Source organism: Exophiala viscosa, assembly GCF_022695815.1.
Source record: "Exophiala viscosa unplaced genomic scaffold EDD37scaffold_3, whole genome shotgun sequence".
Classification (NCBI taxonomy): domain Eukaryota; kingdom Fungi; phylum Ascomycota; class Eurotiomycetes; order Chaetothyriales; family Herpotrichiellaceae; genus Exophiala; species Exophiala viscosa.
In genome coordinates, this window is record NW_026944355.1 from 1,071,636 (window position 1) to 1,087,112 (window position 15,477).

The 15,477-nt window shown below is 50.2% G+C and overlaps 7 protein-coding genes across 7 annotated transcripts; 2 read left to right on the top strand and 5 right to left on the bottom strand.

Annotated features, from left to right (window-relative positions):
• Positions 1-138: 138 nt before the first annotated feature.
• Positions 139-1,396, bottom strand: EDD37DRAFT_323082 (uncharacterized protein). The gene has a single exon (XM_062811483.1). The coding sequence runs from the start codon at positions 1,155-1,157 to the stop codon at positions 300-302; it is 858 nt and encodes a 285-aa protein (XP_062671842.1). The 5' UTR covers positions 1,158-1,396; the 3' UTR covers positions 139-299.
• EDD37DRAFT_575921 (spermidine synthase) lies at positions 1,297-3,073 on the bottom strand. Its single transcript, XM_062814394.1, has 3 exons — positions 2,722-3,073; positions 2,100-2,666; positions 1,297-1,996 (listed from the first exon to the last, which is right to left on the bottom strand). Exons 1-3 carry the CDS (start codon positions 2,750-2,752, stop codon positions 1,719-1,721), a joined length of 876 nt encoding a protein of 291 aa, XP_062671843.1. The 5' UTR covers positions 2,753-3,073; the 3' UTR covers positions 1,297-1,718.
• Positions 3,074-5,226: 2,153 nt separating this feature from the next.
• On the bottom strand, positions 5,227-7,171 carry EDD37DRAFT_656946 (cyclohexanone monooxygenase; the record flags this gene model as incomplete). The annotated part of the gene is made up of 2 exons (XM_062818867.1): positions 5,227-5,528; positions 5,644-7,171. 2 exons carry the CDS (start codon positions 7,169-7,171, stop codon positions 5,227-5,229), a joined length of 1,830 nt encoding a protein of 609 aa, XP_062671844.1.
• Positions 7,172-7,898: 727 nt separating this feature from the next.
• On the top strand, positions 7,899-9,079 carry EDD37DRAFT_323166 (Calcipressin-domain-containing protein). The gene has a single exon (XM_062811486.1). It carries the CDS (start codon positions 8,000-8,002, stop codon positions 8,903-8,905), a length of 906 nt encoding a protein of 301 aa, XP_062671845.1. The 5' UTR covers positions 7,899-7,999; the 3' UTR covers positions 8,906-9,079.
• A 37-nt stretch (positions 9,080-9,116) lies between these two features.
• On the bottom strand, positions 9,117-10,483 carry EDD37DRAFT_323141 (MC family mitochondrial carrier protein). The gene is made up of 2 exons (XM_062811485.1): positions 10,115-10,483; positions 9,117-10,064 (listed from the first exon to the last, which is right to left on the bottom strand). The coding sequence occupies exons 1-2, from the start codon at positions 10,254-10,256 to the stop codon at positions 9,253-9,255; spliced, it is 954 nt and encodes a 317-aa protein (XP_062671846.1). The 5' UTR covers positions 10,257-10,483; the 3' UTR covers positions 9,117-9,252.
• EDD37DRAFT_323127 (phenylalanyl-tRNA synthetase alpha chain) lies at positions 10,324-12,723 on the top strand. Its single transcript, XM_062811484.1, has one exon. It carries the CDS (start codon positions 10,711-10,713, stop codon positions 12,397-12,399), a length of 1,689 nt encoding a protein of 562 aa, XP_062671847.1. The 5' UTR covers positions 10,324-10,710; the 3' UTR covers positions 12,400-12,723.
• A 1,696-nt stretch (positions 12,724-14,419) lies between these two features.
• Positions 14,420-15,265, bottom strand: EDD37DRAFT_607546 (molecular chaperone GrpE; the record flags this gene model as incomplete). Its single annotated transcript, XM_062814978.1, has 2 exons — positions 14,420-14,926; positions 14,975-15,265. 2 exons carry the CDS (start codon positions 15,263-15,265, stop codon positions 14,420-14,422), a joined length of 798 nt encoding a protein of 265 aa, XP_062671848.1.
• Between the last annotated feature and the right edge of the window lie 212 nt (positions 15,266-15,477).

A 15,477-nucleotide genomic window follows, 5' to 3' on the forward strand; every position in this document is an offset into this window, starting at 1 on the left:
ATCTTCCGAACAGACAGTTTGTGACAAGCCTACTGCGACATATTCATGGGAGGGATCAATGATGCAAATTGCACGCCATTCACATTGTCGTCACAGCAAGAGGCTGCTCCTGCTTCAATCATTTGATACTACATACATATGTTCATGGAAACGCCTTCAGAGGCCATGAACCATTGTCATCATCACATGCTCCTTGGGCTCCTGAAGTATGCCCTTGAAATCTTTTCTGCACCATTTTTGGAATGCCTCGAATGCTGTGATTGTCGTTGTCGTTGCCGTTGTTCATTGTTATCATAGACTTATGGTGCACGCTCACTCTCCAACGCACCAAAGGATCCGCCTACCTCGCCCACGGCACTCTCACCACCACCGCCGCTGGACTGCTCAACAGGGCCGGTATTTCTGGCCTCGAAATTCTGCTCAGCCAGTCTTCCTGGATCTTTCTCGCCACCGACATTGCCGGTGAAAGTTTTTGTCTTGGGGATGGACTCTGTAAGATCGGCGTCTTCGAGATTGTCGCCCTTAGGCTTGTACGTGCCGGGTGGTGCCGCTGCACCAGTCACTGTGCTGGTGTAGCCAGGTGCTGCATCGACGTGTGGTCGTACTCCGGCACTGACGCCCGAGGTCGAGCCCGAGGTAGAAGCGTTCTGTGCATCTTCTCGATCCTGCTTCGTAACATCACCACCGGAGCGAATGTTAGGGTCTGGGCCAGACTGGTCGCCTGTCGCGGTTGTTGCACCGAAGTCTGAGGCTCCAGCCGGTCTGGCATTCTGTTCGCCGCCAATGCTGCTGCTATTGGGCCCGCCAGAGTAACCTTGAGTCGTGTGTGCACCATCGAAGTCGCCCTTGCCCGCCGGCTCGTATTTCACACCAGTAACTCCCTTCTGGTCAGCTCCCAGCCCTAGGGCAGTAGCTTTCTCACGAGTAGTGCCATCTTCTGCAGGGGGCAGGACTTTGGCGCCTGAGGTGTCGGTGGTGTTCCAGGTTGAGGACGCGCCAGGTTGGCGGGATGCAGTTGCGTTCTCGTTCTCAGCAAAGCCACCCTGGTTCTTGAGTGACTCGGCAGCAAGGGAGTCGGATGCTATAGGGCCTGTTGGCTCTTGAGGAGCCTCTGAGGGGTGAAGTTGAGGGGCACGTGAGTTGGCTGTGAAAGACATTTTGCGTGTTTTAGTACAGGACGTGTTGGTTTTGTGGCGGTTTCAGGTGGTATGTTTTGGATATCTCGAAGCTGAAAACTTGGAGATTAAACGTGAAGTATGTGAAGAATAAAGCAAGAATGGTTTAATGTGAAATCGTAGAAATATGTTGTTGAGTTGAAGCAGGACCCTAATGATGAATGATTTCTTGAAATGATGTCATCCATGTGCCCACCGTGAAGTCATGTCAATTGACATCTACGATGATACGTGAGTTGCATTTTTACTGGAGTGCTGCACTCTTCAGGCACCTTCATGTATGTTCCGTGGCCGACAACTAGGGACGCAGATCCTGCGAGGCTCTCCTGTACCCCTAGCATAGCATTGATCGTCGTACCTGATGTCTATCTGTTTTTGGGTGGTTGTCCGCTGTGTCAGGCCCTCAAGTCGTAGCACTGATCGGCCATACAGGACACTGCTAGGAAAGTTCCCAAGCAGCATCAGTAAAAAGAAAACATTGTGACCTGGTATCATGCTGGCTCGCCTTTCATAAAGTCATGATAGTATCCCCTTATGCAATGTCTATTTCAGCGCTTTGCGTGCAAATGTTGGCAGAATGAAGCTAGCTTTGTGAATCTCCTTGTTGTAGTATTTGCACAACTTGTCTTCCTCCTCGGGACTCCAGGTTCGTAGAGGTGTCTTGACATCTCGGTTGGCATCTTTGCAGCAGACCATGAATCCAATCTGGCCAGAAGGATAGGTGGGGATGGTAGTGTAGGCATACTCTGCCACGGGGAAGACTTCTTTGCAGTCTTTCTTGAGCTTGGTGATAAGTGGGAGATGAAGCCATTGGTTTTCAGCTAGAAAGAACAATACTCGTTAGCAATGTGACCTCTAAGTTTCATTCGGTAGGACAGAGCATTGAACTCAAGTTAACGTGTGGGGAGGATGGGTGCGCACAACCTTGGGTAGTAATAACACCACCTTCCTTCAAGGCTCCGTACAGAAGCTCAAAGTAGGGTTTCTGGAATAGCGACTCTGCTGGACCCTCTGGATCGCTGCTGTCGGTAATGATGACATCGAATTCGTTCTTGCGATCAGCCAGAAACTTGAACCCGTCTCCAATATGGACGTCGACGTTTGGGTGCTGGTAGCCAATGGACATTCCTGGCAGATATTTCTTGCTGACACGGATGACAGCCTCGTCAATGTCGCAAAGAATAGCTTTCTCCACAGACTCATGCTTGACAACCTCGCGCAGAACACCACCGTCACCGCCGCCAATGACAAGCACTGACTTTGGGTTTGGGTGCGAGTTCATGGCCAAATGTGTGATCATTTCTTGGTAGGAGAACTCGTCGCGCTCTGTGCATTGAATGACATTGTCAAGGACGAGGACAGTTCCGTGGTCGCTGCTCTCGAAGACCAGGACGTCTTGGTATTTGGACTTTTCGTGGTGCAAGACTTGATTGACCTTGAGGATCATAGCCTGGCCGGGCCACATGTCGGAGATTTCTCTGAACCAGCCATCTAGGTTGTGGTCAGTTTGAGATACCTTCAGACCCTCCAATGAACTAGGTCTTACCTTTGATCGTGGGGTGTGTGATCTCCGACATCTTGTAAGGGTACGAAGCGAAAGGGCGTCGTGGAATTAAAGGATTGAGACGAGCAAGGTACCGGGGGTTCGTCAATGGAGAAGGGAACGAGAGTCTGAATGGGAGAAAAGGTCGAATATCGAAGATCGGTCAGATCTTTCGATGAGGGTCTAGTTGGGCAGCGATGTCTGTTCGCTGGTCCCTGATGTTGGCCGAATGACTGCGAAGGAAATGCAGTCGACGAGATTATTAGCGGAAGGGAAATGCGTTCCTGAATGTGCCTCTGCAATCAATTTTTTTTGTTTTGAAAGCGGGGCACGTTTTCTATCTTGTAGTCTGCAGATGACCGCAAGCCATCGTCATTCGTTCCTGGGCGCACGGCGCAGGGCGCTATGCTGGCATGGCTGGGCATCATTCCCAAGGGTCACAGCACAACTAAGGTTGCCAACCACCTTGCCGCCACCCCCACCTTGTCGCCAATCGCATTTTGATGTCCTTCCTACCCACCTGTCAACCAAACTCTCATATATATCAACCAATTGCCCTCGCCGTCTCTATTTAAGATAGATAGGGCATCACGGGCCCTTGATCTCTTTCAGGAAGGCCGTTTCCGCAACGTATCGCAAGCCGCAAAGTGTACAACCACACCACGATCGACGATCCGTGATAGGCGCGACGGTCGCGCACTACGCGGTTTGGAAGAGCAAAAAAATGCTAGGTTATTAAGGATATAAGAGGAGGTCTTATATCAATATATAAAGGACTCTTAGCTATAATACTCGCCCGTTAATACTACCTAATTATCTATTGTCGCGTAGGTACTAGCGCGTCAAAGAGAGCCTAATGCACGCCTCGGCAAGAACTAGATTTCAAGATTCTTGAATCGATATCCTAATCTTAAGCGTAGTCGTAATAGGTCTTTCGAGCAGAGCCGTATAATAGCGGCTATCCCTAATATACTCGAGGGCTAGTTTTAGTACCTCGACGAGACGATTTCACGCTATAATATACGTCCGGAGGACCTTTAGAATATAGACGAGATCGGCTTTTAAATAAGTCACTTACAGAAAGAGTCTATAGTCTTTAATCGACGTATAGGACCTTCGATATTAATTGCTAGTGGATCTACGGGTTGGGTATCGATTATAAAGGCGATCTCTACCTTTAGCGATACGATACGGCCTCTTGTCATTCACCGCGGTAAATTACACTATTAACTACTTAATTATTAGTTCCCACCGTTAAACGAGTGCCCTAACTAGTATTGGGGCTTTATAGAGAAGGGCTGGACCAATAACGACTATACGCTCGAGTGGTTGACGATAGTGTTTATCCTATAGTCCCGACGAGGACGTTATCAAGACAATACCTCTTACTAGCGAATACTTGTCCTTGATAGCTACGGTAGTCACACTATAGGGGTATTTATCGTAGAGTGTATCATGAATTAAATTCTATTGATTTATCTCTTACCTTATACCTCTTATCTCTATTAACCGTGCGATTTAGGGCCATTTAGTTAGCTAAAGGCATTCTACTTAAAATACCTTAAGAGCTATATTGCCGCGGGCGATACGCAAGTGAATCGTACTCAATTCAACTTACTATATCAACTTATACGGGAATCAGGTATAACAACTCAATATATCAATGCGGGTTAGCGCCGTAGTAGCCTTTGGCCTATCAACGTTAGAAAAGTACTCGATATGCCTCAAGTTTCACGATATCGATACACTACGCTAGAGATCTTGCCTCCTAAACGGCCTTATAGTTATCCCCTACGAGATACGCACGAGTATAGCAAGATAAACGAGAAACTAGCGGCAAGATTGAGTCGATCTGGCAAGGCTTTTGTACGACAACTAAATAGAGCCTATTACGAGGTCTCTAGCGCCTATTAAGTGCTATTAACTAAGCTTTCAACTATCAGGAAACACGTACTAAAGGACGAGGAGCGAGCCGTATCAAAGAGACTTAGAAAGCAAGATGAAAAGCGTATCTGGGATACGATCGAAGTTATATAGGGTAGGGGGTATACGGAGGAAGATGCGGCAGTGTTATTGAGCGCACTGCCTAGTAGAGATATCATCTACGATATGGCCAACTCGGCAGGTTCATAGGCAATCCCCATACAAAGTTATAGACTCTCCATCGTTAGGATGCATGAGTGGCTACCCTTTGCTACAACAATATGCGAATTCATAAAATTGGCGACAAGGTGGGGGTGGCGACAAGGTGGTTGGCAACCTTAATTGCATCCCGTTCCATAGGGGAGTTTCCCGCGTAGTTCCGTACTTACTACCCTGAGCACCAGTTCTACGCCACGCTTTAGGTAAGAAGACAAGGGTCTTGGGTACCGCCACCTTCGCGGAAAAGGACACGAGAGGAAATCGGCAAGAACGGACCACCTAATTGTCTCGGAAAACACCGTCTCGACGATACGACTATTAGAGGCAGACGGCAACACAGTATTGCTGTCTTTACCATGCGTAGTGCTACCTCTGTATGCCAAATTCCACGCCTTTCGTGCCATCCATGATCCGACGAACTTTTTCCAGATCTACTTCTTTCTTCGGAGTACCCATATACCAGGTGATGTCGCTTCCGTCTCGTTCACCAACATGGAATCCGTTACCCAAGAAGCCGAAGATATCATCCGCATCGTCATATTCAATGTCAAAGTCTTCAAACCGCACCTTCTCAAGCATACGAAGAAAACTTATGCGAGTTCCAGGCCAGACAGCCGGCTTTCCATCCGTCTTTCCGCCCTTGAACCATGAGCTGCAAGGCCCCGACCCTAGATGAAGACAATCAGTAAGTGACCTTAGTAAGAGTCCGAACGGGAGATGCCTTGGGCGATCCCTGTCCTAGTCTTTTTGGAAGGGACATCGCCACGTAAATGGGTTACTTACAAGCCGTCCTTTTCATATAAGTGTCTGAATGTCGTAGAAATTGCTCCACAACCTTAGGCTTCGGTCGAATTGATCGAATGTTCTCGGTTTGCATTTTCTCAATGAGCTCGATGGTGTAATTAACATATGCTGTAATCAATGGGAAGAAGGATCCATGAGCTGATGGACAATATGCGCCGGCATAGAGAATGTAGTTGGGAACTCCAGCATATGCCAAACTCAGGTAAGAGGGGACGTGAGGATGAGGATTCTTCTTCCATTGTTCAAGCTTGTCCTCACCGTTCACTATCAGCGGAAAACGTGGGTTGTATGAAGTATCGAAACCGGTGGCGCAGATAATAACGTCGACTTCTTGCTCGTTGCCATCCGGATCGATGAATCCCTTCTCGGTAATCCTTTTTAATTGCTCGGTATATACTTGTGTCTTTTCTGCTGCGAGACACTCAAGGTATCCGTTGCCAGGAGTCGGTCGCCGGCACCCTACGTCAAAATCGTTGGGCATGATTCTCTCTAGAAGATCCGGTCGGTGCTTGAGTTTGGCTTTCATGTCATTCATGGAGAATTCACGCGCGGCCTTTTGTTGAGGAGAGCCGTTCACGATGAAGCTGAAGCGTTGATTCAGCTCACCTTCGATCATTTTGCGGTACGCCAGGTACTCATCCGGGTCCTCAAACAGCTTTTGTTGCTCCTCTGTGTAGACAAAGTTGGCGCCGTCCTTACCAGCAAAGTCCTGAGCGAAGCCTGCCGTGATCCAGATCTTTGTCCGAACCCAGGTGTAGATCTTCTCAACTTTGTCGTAAACATTTGGCAATATCTGTACACCACTGCTGCCAGCACCTACAAGGGCCACGCGCTTGCCCTTCAGGTCCGTTCTCTCGTCGTACTGTGCAGAGTGCAGTAAGGTGCCCTTGAAATCGTGAAGCCCTGGAATGTTCGGCCACTTCCATTTGTTGAGGACGCCACCTCCATCGATGAGAAAGTCTGAGTGATCTTCGAATCCTTGCCCGGTCTTGAGATCTTGTACACGAATCGTCCATTGAGCCGTTCCATCATCCCATGAGACGGAGACGATCTTGTGCTGAAGCTTGACGTACTTCTCGATAAAGTTGTTCTCTTGCTCTACCATCTTGAGGTATTTCCAGATCTCTGGAGATTGTGAGTAGTATTTCGTCCAAGGAGCTTGACGCCAGGGAAACTGATAGACAACACTCGGAATGTCACATGCGCAGCCTGGGTAGCGATTCTCATACCAGGTGCCACCGACATCATCGTTCTTCTCGTAACAGATGATCTCCACATTCTTCAACTTCTCTTCTGCGAACTTGAAGAAGTTCAACCCTGAAACACCCGCCCCCAGCATCACTACCCGCATCTTCTTGCGAGTTCCATATAGCTGATCATGTATCGTGACATCCTCATCAGAAGGATTGTTGATTACAGGCGTCTTTGCATCAAATGCGGTGCCTTTGCTGCTGTCGTCCGGGAGGTAATGGCCTCCATACCCTTCCGTGGTTGCCACTGGTGCCATGATATCTTTGGAGAGAACTAAGTCAACGCAAATCAGGCGACAATAGAATTAGCAGCACTCAAAATGAAAGTATCATATATCTTTGCACGCGGCTATATACGAGTCAGACCGTTGCCACGAAGTGACGGCAAGAAGCCGACTTCGGACGGACACCAATGGGGTACCAGTACTTTAACCAAGGCTGTATCTCACGTCGGCGGAGCCGCAAAGATAGGAGGACTGTTCTCCGCAATCGTTGGAGAACCGAGGCACGGATCCTCAATGGCTAGACACTTAATGATGGTCAAGTCGCCTCGGGCGGTACTCCGTAACTTAGTCCTGACCAATGATGCTATGTAGAACGAGTCATACAATTGTATAGCAAGAAGCCCATCGTGGTCATTCTTTTGGTCAGCTGGTCTTGAAGTTGTTGCTGACGAAAAGAATGGAGATATCCGTGGCCATATTGCGGAGATGAGCCTCGAAGCTCAGCCTTGTCCGCGAACCCCCTGCCAAGACCCGGAAGATCATTCTTCCCGAATCGCGCAACGATGTCATCAGCCGACAGTATGCGGGCGAAGTCATTTCGATGCCGGCCACTTCCAGGATCATCTATGCGCATAAGCCTCGAATTACTGAAAATCATTCTCGGATAACAAGCCAACTTGATACGTACTTTTGCTGCGCCTCTTTGCTGCGATACGGTCGCCCCGGGTTGTCAATTTGCCTCCAAGTTGAATACAAATCCCCTACAACTCCGGCAATCCCTTCTCCGATATTGATCTCTATCTCCTTGTCCCAAACCTCCATCTCGCCGCAGCCTTGCAACCACCACTACGCGCAGCCAACATGGCAGAAATACAGCGACAGACCCCTTCTCCCATCCAGACACAAAACCTATCAACGGACTCACCTCCGATATCGACCTCCTCATCTCCCTCAATATCCGCGAAGCGATCTCGATCTCCCTTATCTCTCGACCTCACTTCCCTACCGCCACTGTCCCAACCGTCGCCTCCTTCGAACACACTCCTCATCACGCGACTAGAAGATCCCAAGATATTCCACCCTGCATCGATAGCCACCATTCGACAACACATCAACGGGATCGCACCGTTAAACTCATTTTCCCCTTTAAAGTCTTTTATGCGCATCATCTGTTCATTCTACGACGAGGAGGCAGCAATCCGTGTGCGACAGGAGATCGATGGCACAGCGATTCTGGGCACAAGCGTGGCAAAATGCTACTTTGGGGAGCCCACACCAATAGGCGACGAGAAGAAATACCTAAATCGGCCGGACGCCGGCAAATTATTCTTTATCAGCCCACCACCTAGCCCTCCAGTCGGGTGGGAGTCGAAACATGAAGACGCGCCCAACAAGGAGGTCCATGCAGAAGATCTTGCGTCGAAACTGAACAAGTTAAGCGGTAAAATGACAAACACAGCGGGCGAGCCTATCGAAGATGAGAGCAACGTGCAGTACACCGCGGAGGCGTTACACAAGATAAAAGAAACTCGGACACAAGCCTTGGCAGGAGCGTCTGCTGAGAACTCTCCGAGCACTTCATCGCCTAGGAGGCACCGGAGCCGTAGCTCGACGTTGATCTACGACCCGAAGGCTCATGGTGATAGTCCTACACTTCCCGCAGTCATGGTCGAGGCGGAAGATGACTCGGATGTCGAGCTTGAGACGCCAGAACAGAAGGTTCTCACCCACACTGCTCGACCGCCAGTCGAACTAATGGAAGATTGATCTTGTGCTTGTTTTCTGGGGACCAGGTTTCGGTGTTCGGAGGTTGCTCATACTCAAGAAGGGACGACATTCTTGAAGCAACGTTAGAGCGGCCTCTTCGGGCGTCAATATGGGAAAAGGATATTGGGATATGTGCATCAACGTTCTCATGTGGCATGATGAATCGGGTATGTACAAATGCTGGCAGACCATTCGTTGCCAGCACACCAAAATCCGCGGTCAACCAAGGTTGTAACCAAGCAGAAGCCGTTGTTGTCTTCTGTGTCCAAATCTATGTGATGCTCGTGACACCCGAACGCCGTAACAATGCCTTAACGGTGAGCGTATAACGTCCAAAAGAAAACATCTTATGTCAAAGGTTGGTCTTCGATGCCTTTCCAACTTCTATACAGTTTTTTGTGCTGTTCGAAGAACACCATTGTGAAAATGGTCTGAGGACCCAGTCGAATGAAACTGGGCACCCAGCCTCGGAATATCCAAAGGGGGCCTTCTTTCCGACTGGCTTCGGACAGGAGATGTAATATGGAGCTCTTCCCACCGGCGCTCATCACGCGCGTCTTGATGACATCGACGGGCGAACAGAGGGTCGTTGCGACAAATCCAGCAGCCAGCGAGCTCGTGAAATGCGTCCCGAAGTTGTCTCCCATACCCAGGTCGCGGACGCAGACCTGCTTGAATACATCATAACTGGCCAGCTGCGACGCCGTCATGAGCAGCGCTCGTGTCGAGTTGGCCTCAACACCGCGAAATATGCTGGCGAATCCTTCCTCACGAATCATGCGCACCAGCCCGTCCAACGCGTGCTTGTAGTTCCGCCTTGCCTCGGGTGGTTTCGATGCGTCCGACTGCATGCGCACGTTCAGCACGTCGCCCGGGTTTCCTGCTATGCCACCCAGAAAACCGGCCGCGCTGGACATGAGCACCAGGTTTAGTAGAGAGTGTTTGGGTTTGGGGTTGTCGGGCGTAGGCGGCGGCGCGTATCGCTCCTTGAGGTCTTCGTAGACACCGAAGCGAACAGTCGAGTAAGTCATCTGCCGCAGGAGCGCAGCGGAAAGGCCTGCGTAGAGGCCCAGTATGCCTTGATTTCGGAAGACATATGCTGCGGTCCCCAACGTGGACTTTGGGGCGTCGGGCAACCGAGTCTGTAGGCGCACTTTGACTGTGCGACGTGGTCAGAAAAACGGTTGTCAGAAGAGGTGGTCCAAGTACTCAGGTCGAGAGGGTGCGTTACTACCGCTGCCATTGAGGCTGCGCTGCCACCGAACCAGAACGGATAGTGCACCACAACCGGTTTTGACTTCGGCTGCGCTTCGACATTGCGCTTCTCGATCGGGGAGGCTGTGTTCGACATGACTCCATTGGACAGCCCCAGTGCCGAGTGAGGTATTGAAGGAACGACTGAAGGTCAGGTTCAAAAGGAGCGTGTCAAGCGCGCAGGAGCAGGTCGCATAGAGAGAAATTACTTTTAGCCATCGACGGAATAATGGCCGTGGTACGAAAGAGTTCGGCCGCTAGAATCCGAATGTTGGAGAGCGATGTCGGTTGGAGCACCAGCCCGAGAAACTATACAGTCAGCCACAATCGTTCTGCAAATCCTTTGTTACAAACGAGCGGCATCTGGGGCAGAAATATTGACAATATTTTAGTCAGGCAAAAGCATTTATCGGCCCCACATTGCTCTTGTTGACCTTCATGCTCTTTTGCTGCGTCTTCGCCCCGGACCTATCCGTACCTCGTGTGGTCAACGAGAACATATCCGCGTCCATAGGTCAGGCTGGTGCAGCAGTCTGAACTGTCGCGTCCGAATGCACCTCTATAGGACAGGTGCATTTTTGAGGGCAGCCCGGTCAGCAAGATTTGTGGTCGGTAGCCCGAGACTCGCGGTCCCGGCAAGCTGCACTCAGGCACGATGGTCGAGCTCTCACCTAGCTGCGGAGGAGCAACGTCCCTTCCCTGATCAGTCCGTCGAACCGTCTCGAGAAGTCGACCCGAACAAAACGGCTCCCAAGTCGAAAGGAGACAGCGTCCAAGCAGATTTCAAGAAGAGGCTGAAGGAGTTGGGTCAAGACAACAAAATAGTCCACGAGAATTTGTCCGGCGCAAAAATCCTAGGAACTCCATACATTTTCGACGAGACGAGCAATGTCTCGGATTCCATCCTGAATCTTGTTGGACGCAACCTCTATGACATCCCAGATCATCCTATAACCATCACTCGAAATCTCATCGAGTCGTGCTTTCCCTATCCTGAGTTCAACCATTTCACGGTCAAAGACCCCGTTGTGACGGTCAAGGACAACTTCGATGTCCTAGGTTTTCCAGCAGACCACCCAGGCCGCTCGAGAACAGACACATACTATGTCAACTCGGACCATCTCCTACGTACGCACACTTCGGCTCATCAACATGCAGCCTTCCAATCACTCGTGGCGGAGAAGTATGTCACCGGCTACACTATCTGTGCAGATGTCTATCGCCGCGACAGCATCGACCGAACTCATTTTCCTGTCTTTCATCAGATGGAGGGGGCCAAAGTTTGGGGTCTAGGGCCCGGCGAATCAAGGTATCTCGCTCAGGCAGCCCGAACGGCGAAGATTGCAAGACAGCTGGATGCTTTGCCTAAGACCGACATTGAGGTTGAAGACCAGGCCACCGTGTTCTCGAAAGAGAACAATCCCATACAGCCCGAGCATGACCCGGTAGAACTGCAGCTGGTCGTGAAACACTTGAAGCGCAGTCTCGAGTATTTGGTAGAGCAGATTCATAAAGCCGCCAAAGAGTCTCTGGATCCCGCGGCACGAGAGGCTTTTGGGCCACTAAAGATGCGCTGGATAGAAGCGTACTTCCCATTCACAACCCCAAGTTTTGAGGTTGAGGTGTTTTGGAATGGAGAATGGCTTGAACTTCTGGGCTGCGGCCTAGTTCAGCAACCAATACTCAACAATGCTGGATTGAGATACAGCATCGGATGGGCATGGGGTGTTGGAATTGAAAGATTTGCCATGCTCCTCTTTGGGATCCCTGACATCCGCCTTTTATGGTCCACAGACAAACGGTTTCTTGGACAATTTGCTCCTGGCAAGATCACAAGATTCGAACCTTTCAGCAAGTACCCAGCATGCTACAAGGACATCGCCTTTTGGATCAACGCGGCTCCAGCAGGCGCTTCACCCGTTGGAGCGGAATCGTCATCAATGTCTGGTGTCGCGGCAGCAGCCGGAGGAAACGCGACCAAAGCCTCGCCTGCGGACACTCAGCCTGCCGCCTTTCATGAGAATGATATCATGGAAGTCGTCCGCGATGTCGCAGGAAGTCTGGTCGAAGATGTGAAGCTCGTAGATGAGTTTGTCCATCCCACCTCTGGGCGAAAGAGCTTGTGTTACCGGATTAACTACAGGAGTCTGGAGAGGACTCTGACCAACGAAGAAGTCAACAGGCTACATGACGAAGTGGCTGCGAAGATGAAATCCAGATTCAAAGTCGAGTTGAGGTGATGGCCGAGTGGGAGCTCGAGCCATCTGGGATGATTGTTGTCTACTCTTGCTTACATCAGGCACGAGGACTTTGTGTTAGTAGCTGCTGACTGCGGTCTACCTTCATGCTTCCAATCTTGACGGGTAAGTGTTGCTCACTTCCATACTTTACTACTGGAACTTGATCGTTTGCCAAAATCAAAATTGATATGTTTCAACCCCATATGATCACCTTCTGGTGCCTTTGGTTCTATTGCGCACGTTTACCTCAAATCATCCTGAAATCCCTAGATCTGCAGCAACCTTTTCACATCCAGTCACACCTGAGCACGTTGAGTCTAACATGTTGCGTGTTTAATCAGGATCGACATCCCTTTTACTCGACGCCTGACGATCTCCTACCTACCAGCACGTAGGAACATCCCTCCGGGTGGCGAGGCTCGTGGGCCCAAAAGGCAACCATACCACCACGAGATCCATACCTAGGTACTGTACCATATAATAAGATCCTTCCAACCGCTCAACCACGAGGTTTTCTCCTCCGCCTGTTTCTCAACCAGATAGTTCCACCATGATGGTGTTGATCCGAAGCCCAATGTCCACGTTCTGGTCAGGCAATGTCCTCTTGCCATCCACTCTCTGGTTCTCCAACCACTCAACCACGCGATTCTCTGTTCTGCCTGATTCCTCAACCAGACCTCAACACCACGATGCTGCCGATCCCACAGGCCCTCAACGAGTGAGCGATCAGGATCAGATCAAACCTTCCGTTCTCTCTGGTCCAGCGATTGCCTTTTGCTATTGACTTTCTGATCTGGCACTGCTGCAATGGACTTTCCGCAAACCCACAAGTTGATCTGGATTGATCTTACCGTCTATATATACCCCCTTCCTCCCCGATTTCCTTCCTCTTTTCTTTCTTCTCTTCACACCTTGGCCCAAATAAACCGAACAGGTATGTATTCTATTCTTACAAAAACTGAGGCGCCTCTTCCAGGACATGCTAGTCTGGCTCACCGTTCTGGTCGGCCCCAGCTACTTGTCGCTGCGGTCTGGAGAGGCGGGATGGTCGGAGTGCCATGATGAGAGCGCGTAATCTGCTCGATTTTGTTCATTACCATGGCCGGGTCCTCAGATTCTTGATGAACGTCGTTTGCTGTTGTTGGCTAACATCGATAGGAGGCTTCTACACTTTTCATCATTGGCAAGCTTTATGCTTGACTCTGGAGAAGAGTGATTAGTCCTTACTTCCCGGTCTTGACCTCCTTGTCATCCCCTCCTCACCCCTACCCTCACCGTCCACACCCTCGCCATCCACACCACCTGGACCTGGCCCTTGCCGCATGCTGTAGCCTAACGGTGCGGGCGTAGCACGATACGTAGACGTCCTATTGTAGATGTATGTACAAGCCATGGTGACATGTCCTTAACGAATGTCAGGCTAACTCCGGCCTTGAAGCACACAATGTCAGGCTTCGATCCTGGTAGGTAGAATTCTTCTCTTCAAAAGAGCAGCGATGGTATATTGACGGCAAGGTTTGACTTGTTCTCACCCCTGCCGTTCATAGAAGAAAGCTACAGTACAGGCTCATAAGGGTCTCTTCGACTATCTACTCTGACAGCCTAGATCTTCGAGCCTCCATCCACTCTCAATCTTTCGGCACAGCCAGAAATGTGTAATGATAACAGAGAAGAGTACAAGATGATATCGTGTCATGGGCAATCCATGCCACTACCGCCTAAACACAAATTCCCCTATGCAAAGTCCTCGACGGAACATGTTAGCCGTCATCTGCTCCTCACATGATGTCTCGTTTCTAGTGAGTATTGGAACACAACTCCATAGCTTCAAAAACATTGCTTTTGGGGAGAATCTCGTCTCTTTCCCTCTTCCGGAGCGCAGCTCTTGAGCTTGAGTAGTTTAAATTTTTGTACACAGTCAGACATTGTCCATACTCCAATGTCGGCTGAATGATGCACATTGCTGTCAATGTGACCTGCGCAATGATGTGTTGCAAGGACGAACAGCGGCACCTGCTGTCTAGGAGTTCTTGACCACTCCGACCTTAGCGGCTCTTACGACTCTTCCATTGAGCTTGTAGCCTTTACTTTGTGTGTAGAAGACGTCTCCATCCTGCTTGCCCTCAACCTTGGTGAAGAAGGTCGCCTCGTCGGTGTTGGGGTCGAACTTGCGTCCACCTCCTTCCAGTGGGTCGAATCTCTCAAGACCGTGCTTCTTCAAGACGTTCATGAGAATCTCTTCCGTCATTCTAAGACCAGAATACAGGTTCAATAGATCCTTGTTGGGCTCCGATGTGGCCTCTGTCGAAGCGGCGGCATTGGCGTCTGAGGATGAGGTGTTCGAGGTCGTGGCAGCATTGCCAAGTGCCGCTTCAGGAACCGAGCCAAGAGCACGGTCGAAGTTGTCTATCGATTCGAGTAGGTCGGTGGCGAAGCGTTGGAGAGCGAACTGCTTTGCGGACTCTACTTCTCGTCTCGTCCGCTCTTGCAAATTTCGGTAGTCGGCGACGGAGCGGAGGTATTTGTCCTGGAAGAAGTGTCAATAGTGGGATAGTGACAGAGTGAACTAGCATACCTTCAAGTCGACTGCTTCCTTCTTCGCCTTCTCGAGTTCCTGCTTCGTAGGATCTTCTTGCGCCTCCGTAGGTTTAGACTCTTCTGACGAGGATGCAGGCGTCTCCGCCGGTTTCTTTTCTGCTTCTGAAGATTGCCATCTTCGTGCTATCCTCGGAGAGTATGAAGCGGGCAAACTTGAGCGAGGTGAAATGAAAGTTGCGGAGGAGAATGGCGACCGGCGCACTTGCGGCAGGGCCGAGAGAGACTCTGAGATGGTGCGGGACTGCCGTAAGAGTTGCTTTCGTAACATCTTGTAAGTATGAACAGATAACAGCAAAGTTGAGGTATTAGAAAGGAGGAAGGATACGATGGCAAAGAGTCTCAGGATGCATATGATGTATTGAGCACACGACTGGGTTGAAGCTCCGATCGATGGCCGCTTCCAGAAATTTTGGCCTCGCCAGACATGCCAAATATCGACCGTGATCGGCTGTTCCTCGGATAAGGCCGGGGACATTGAGA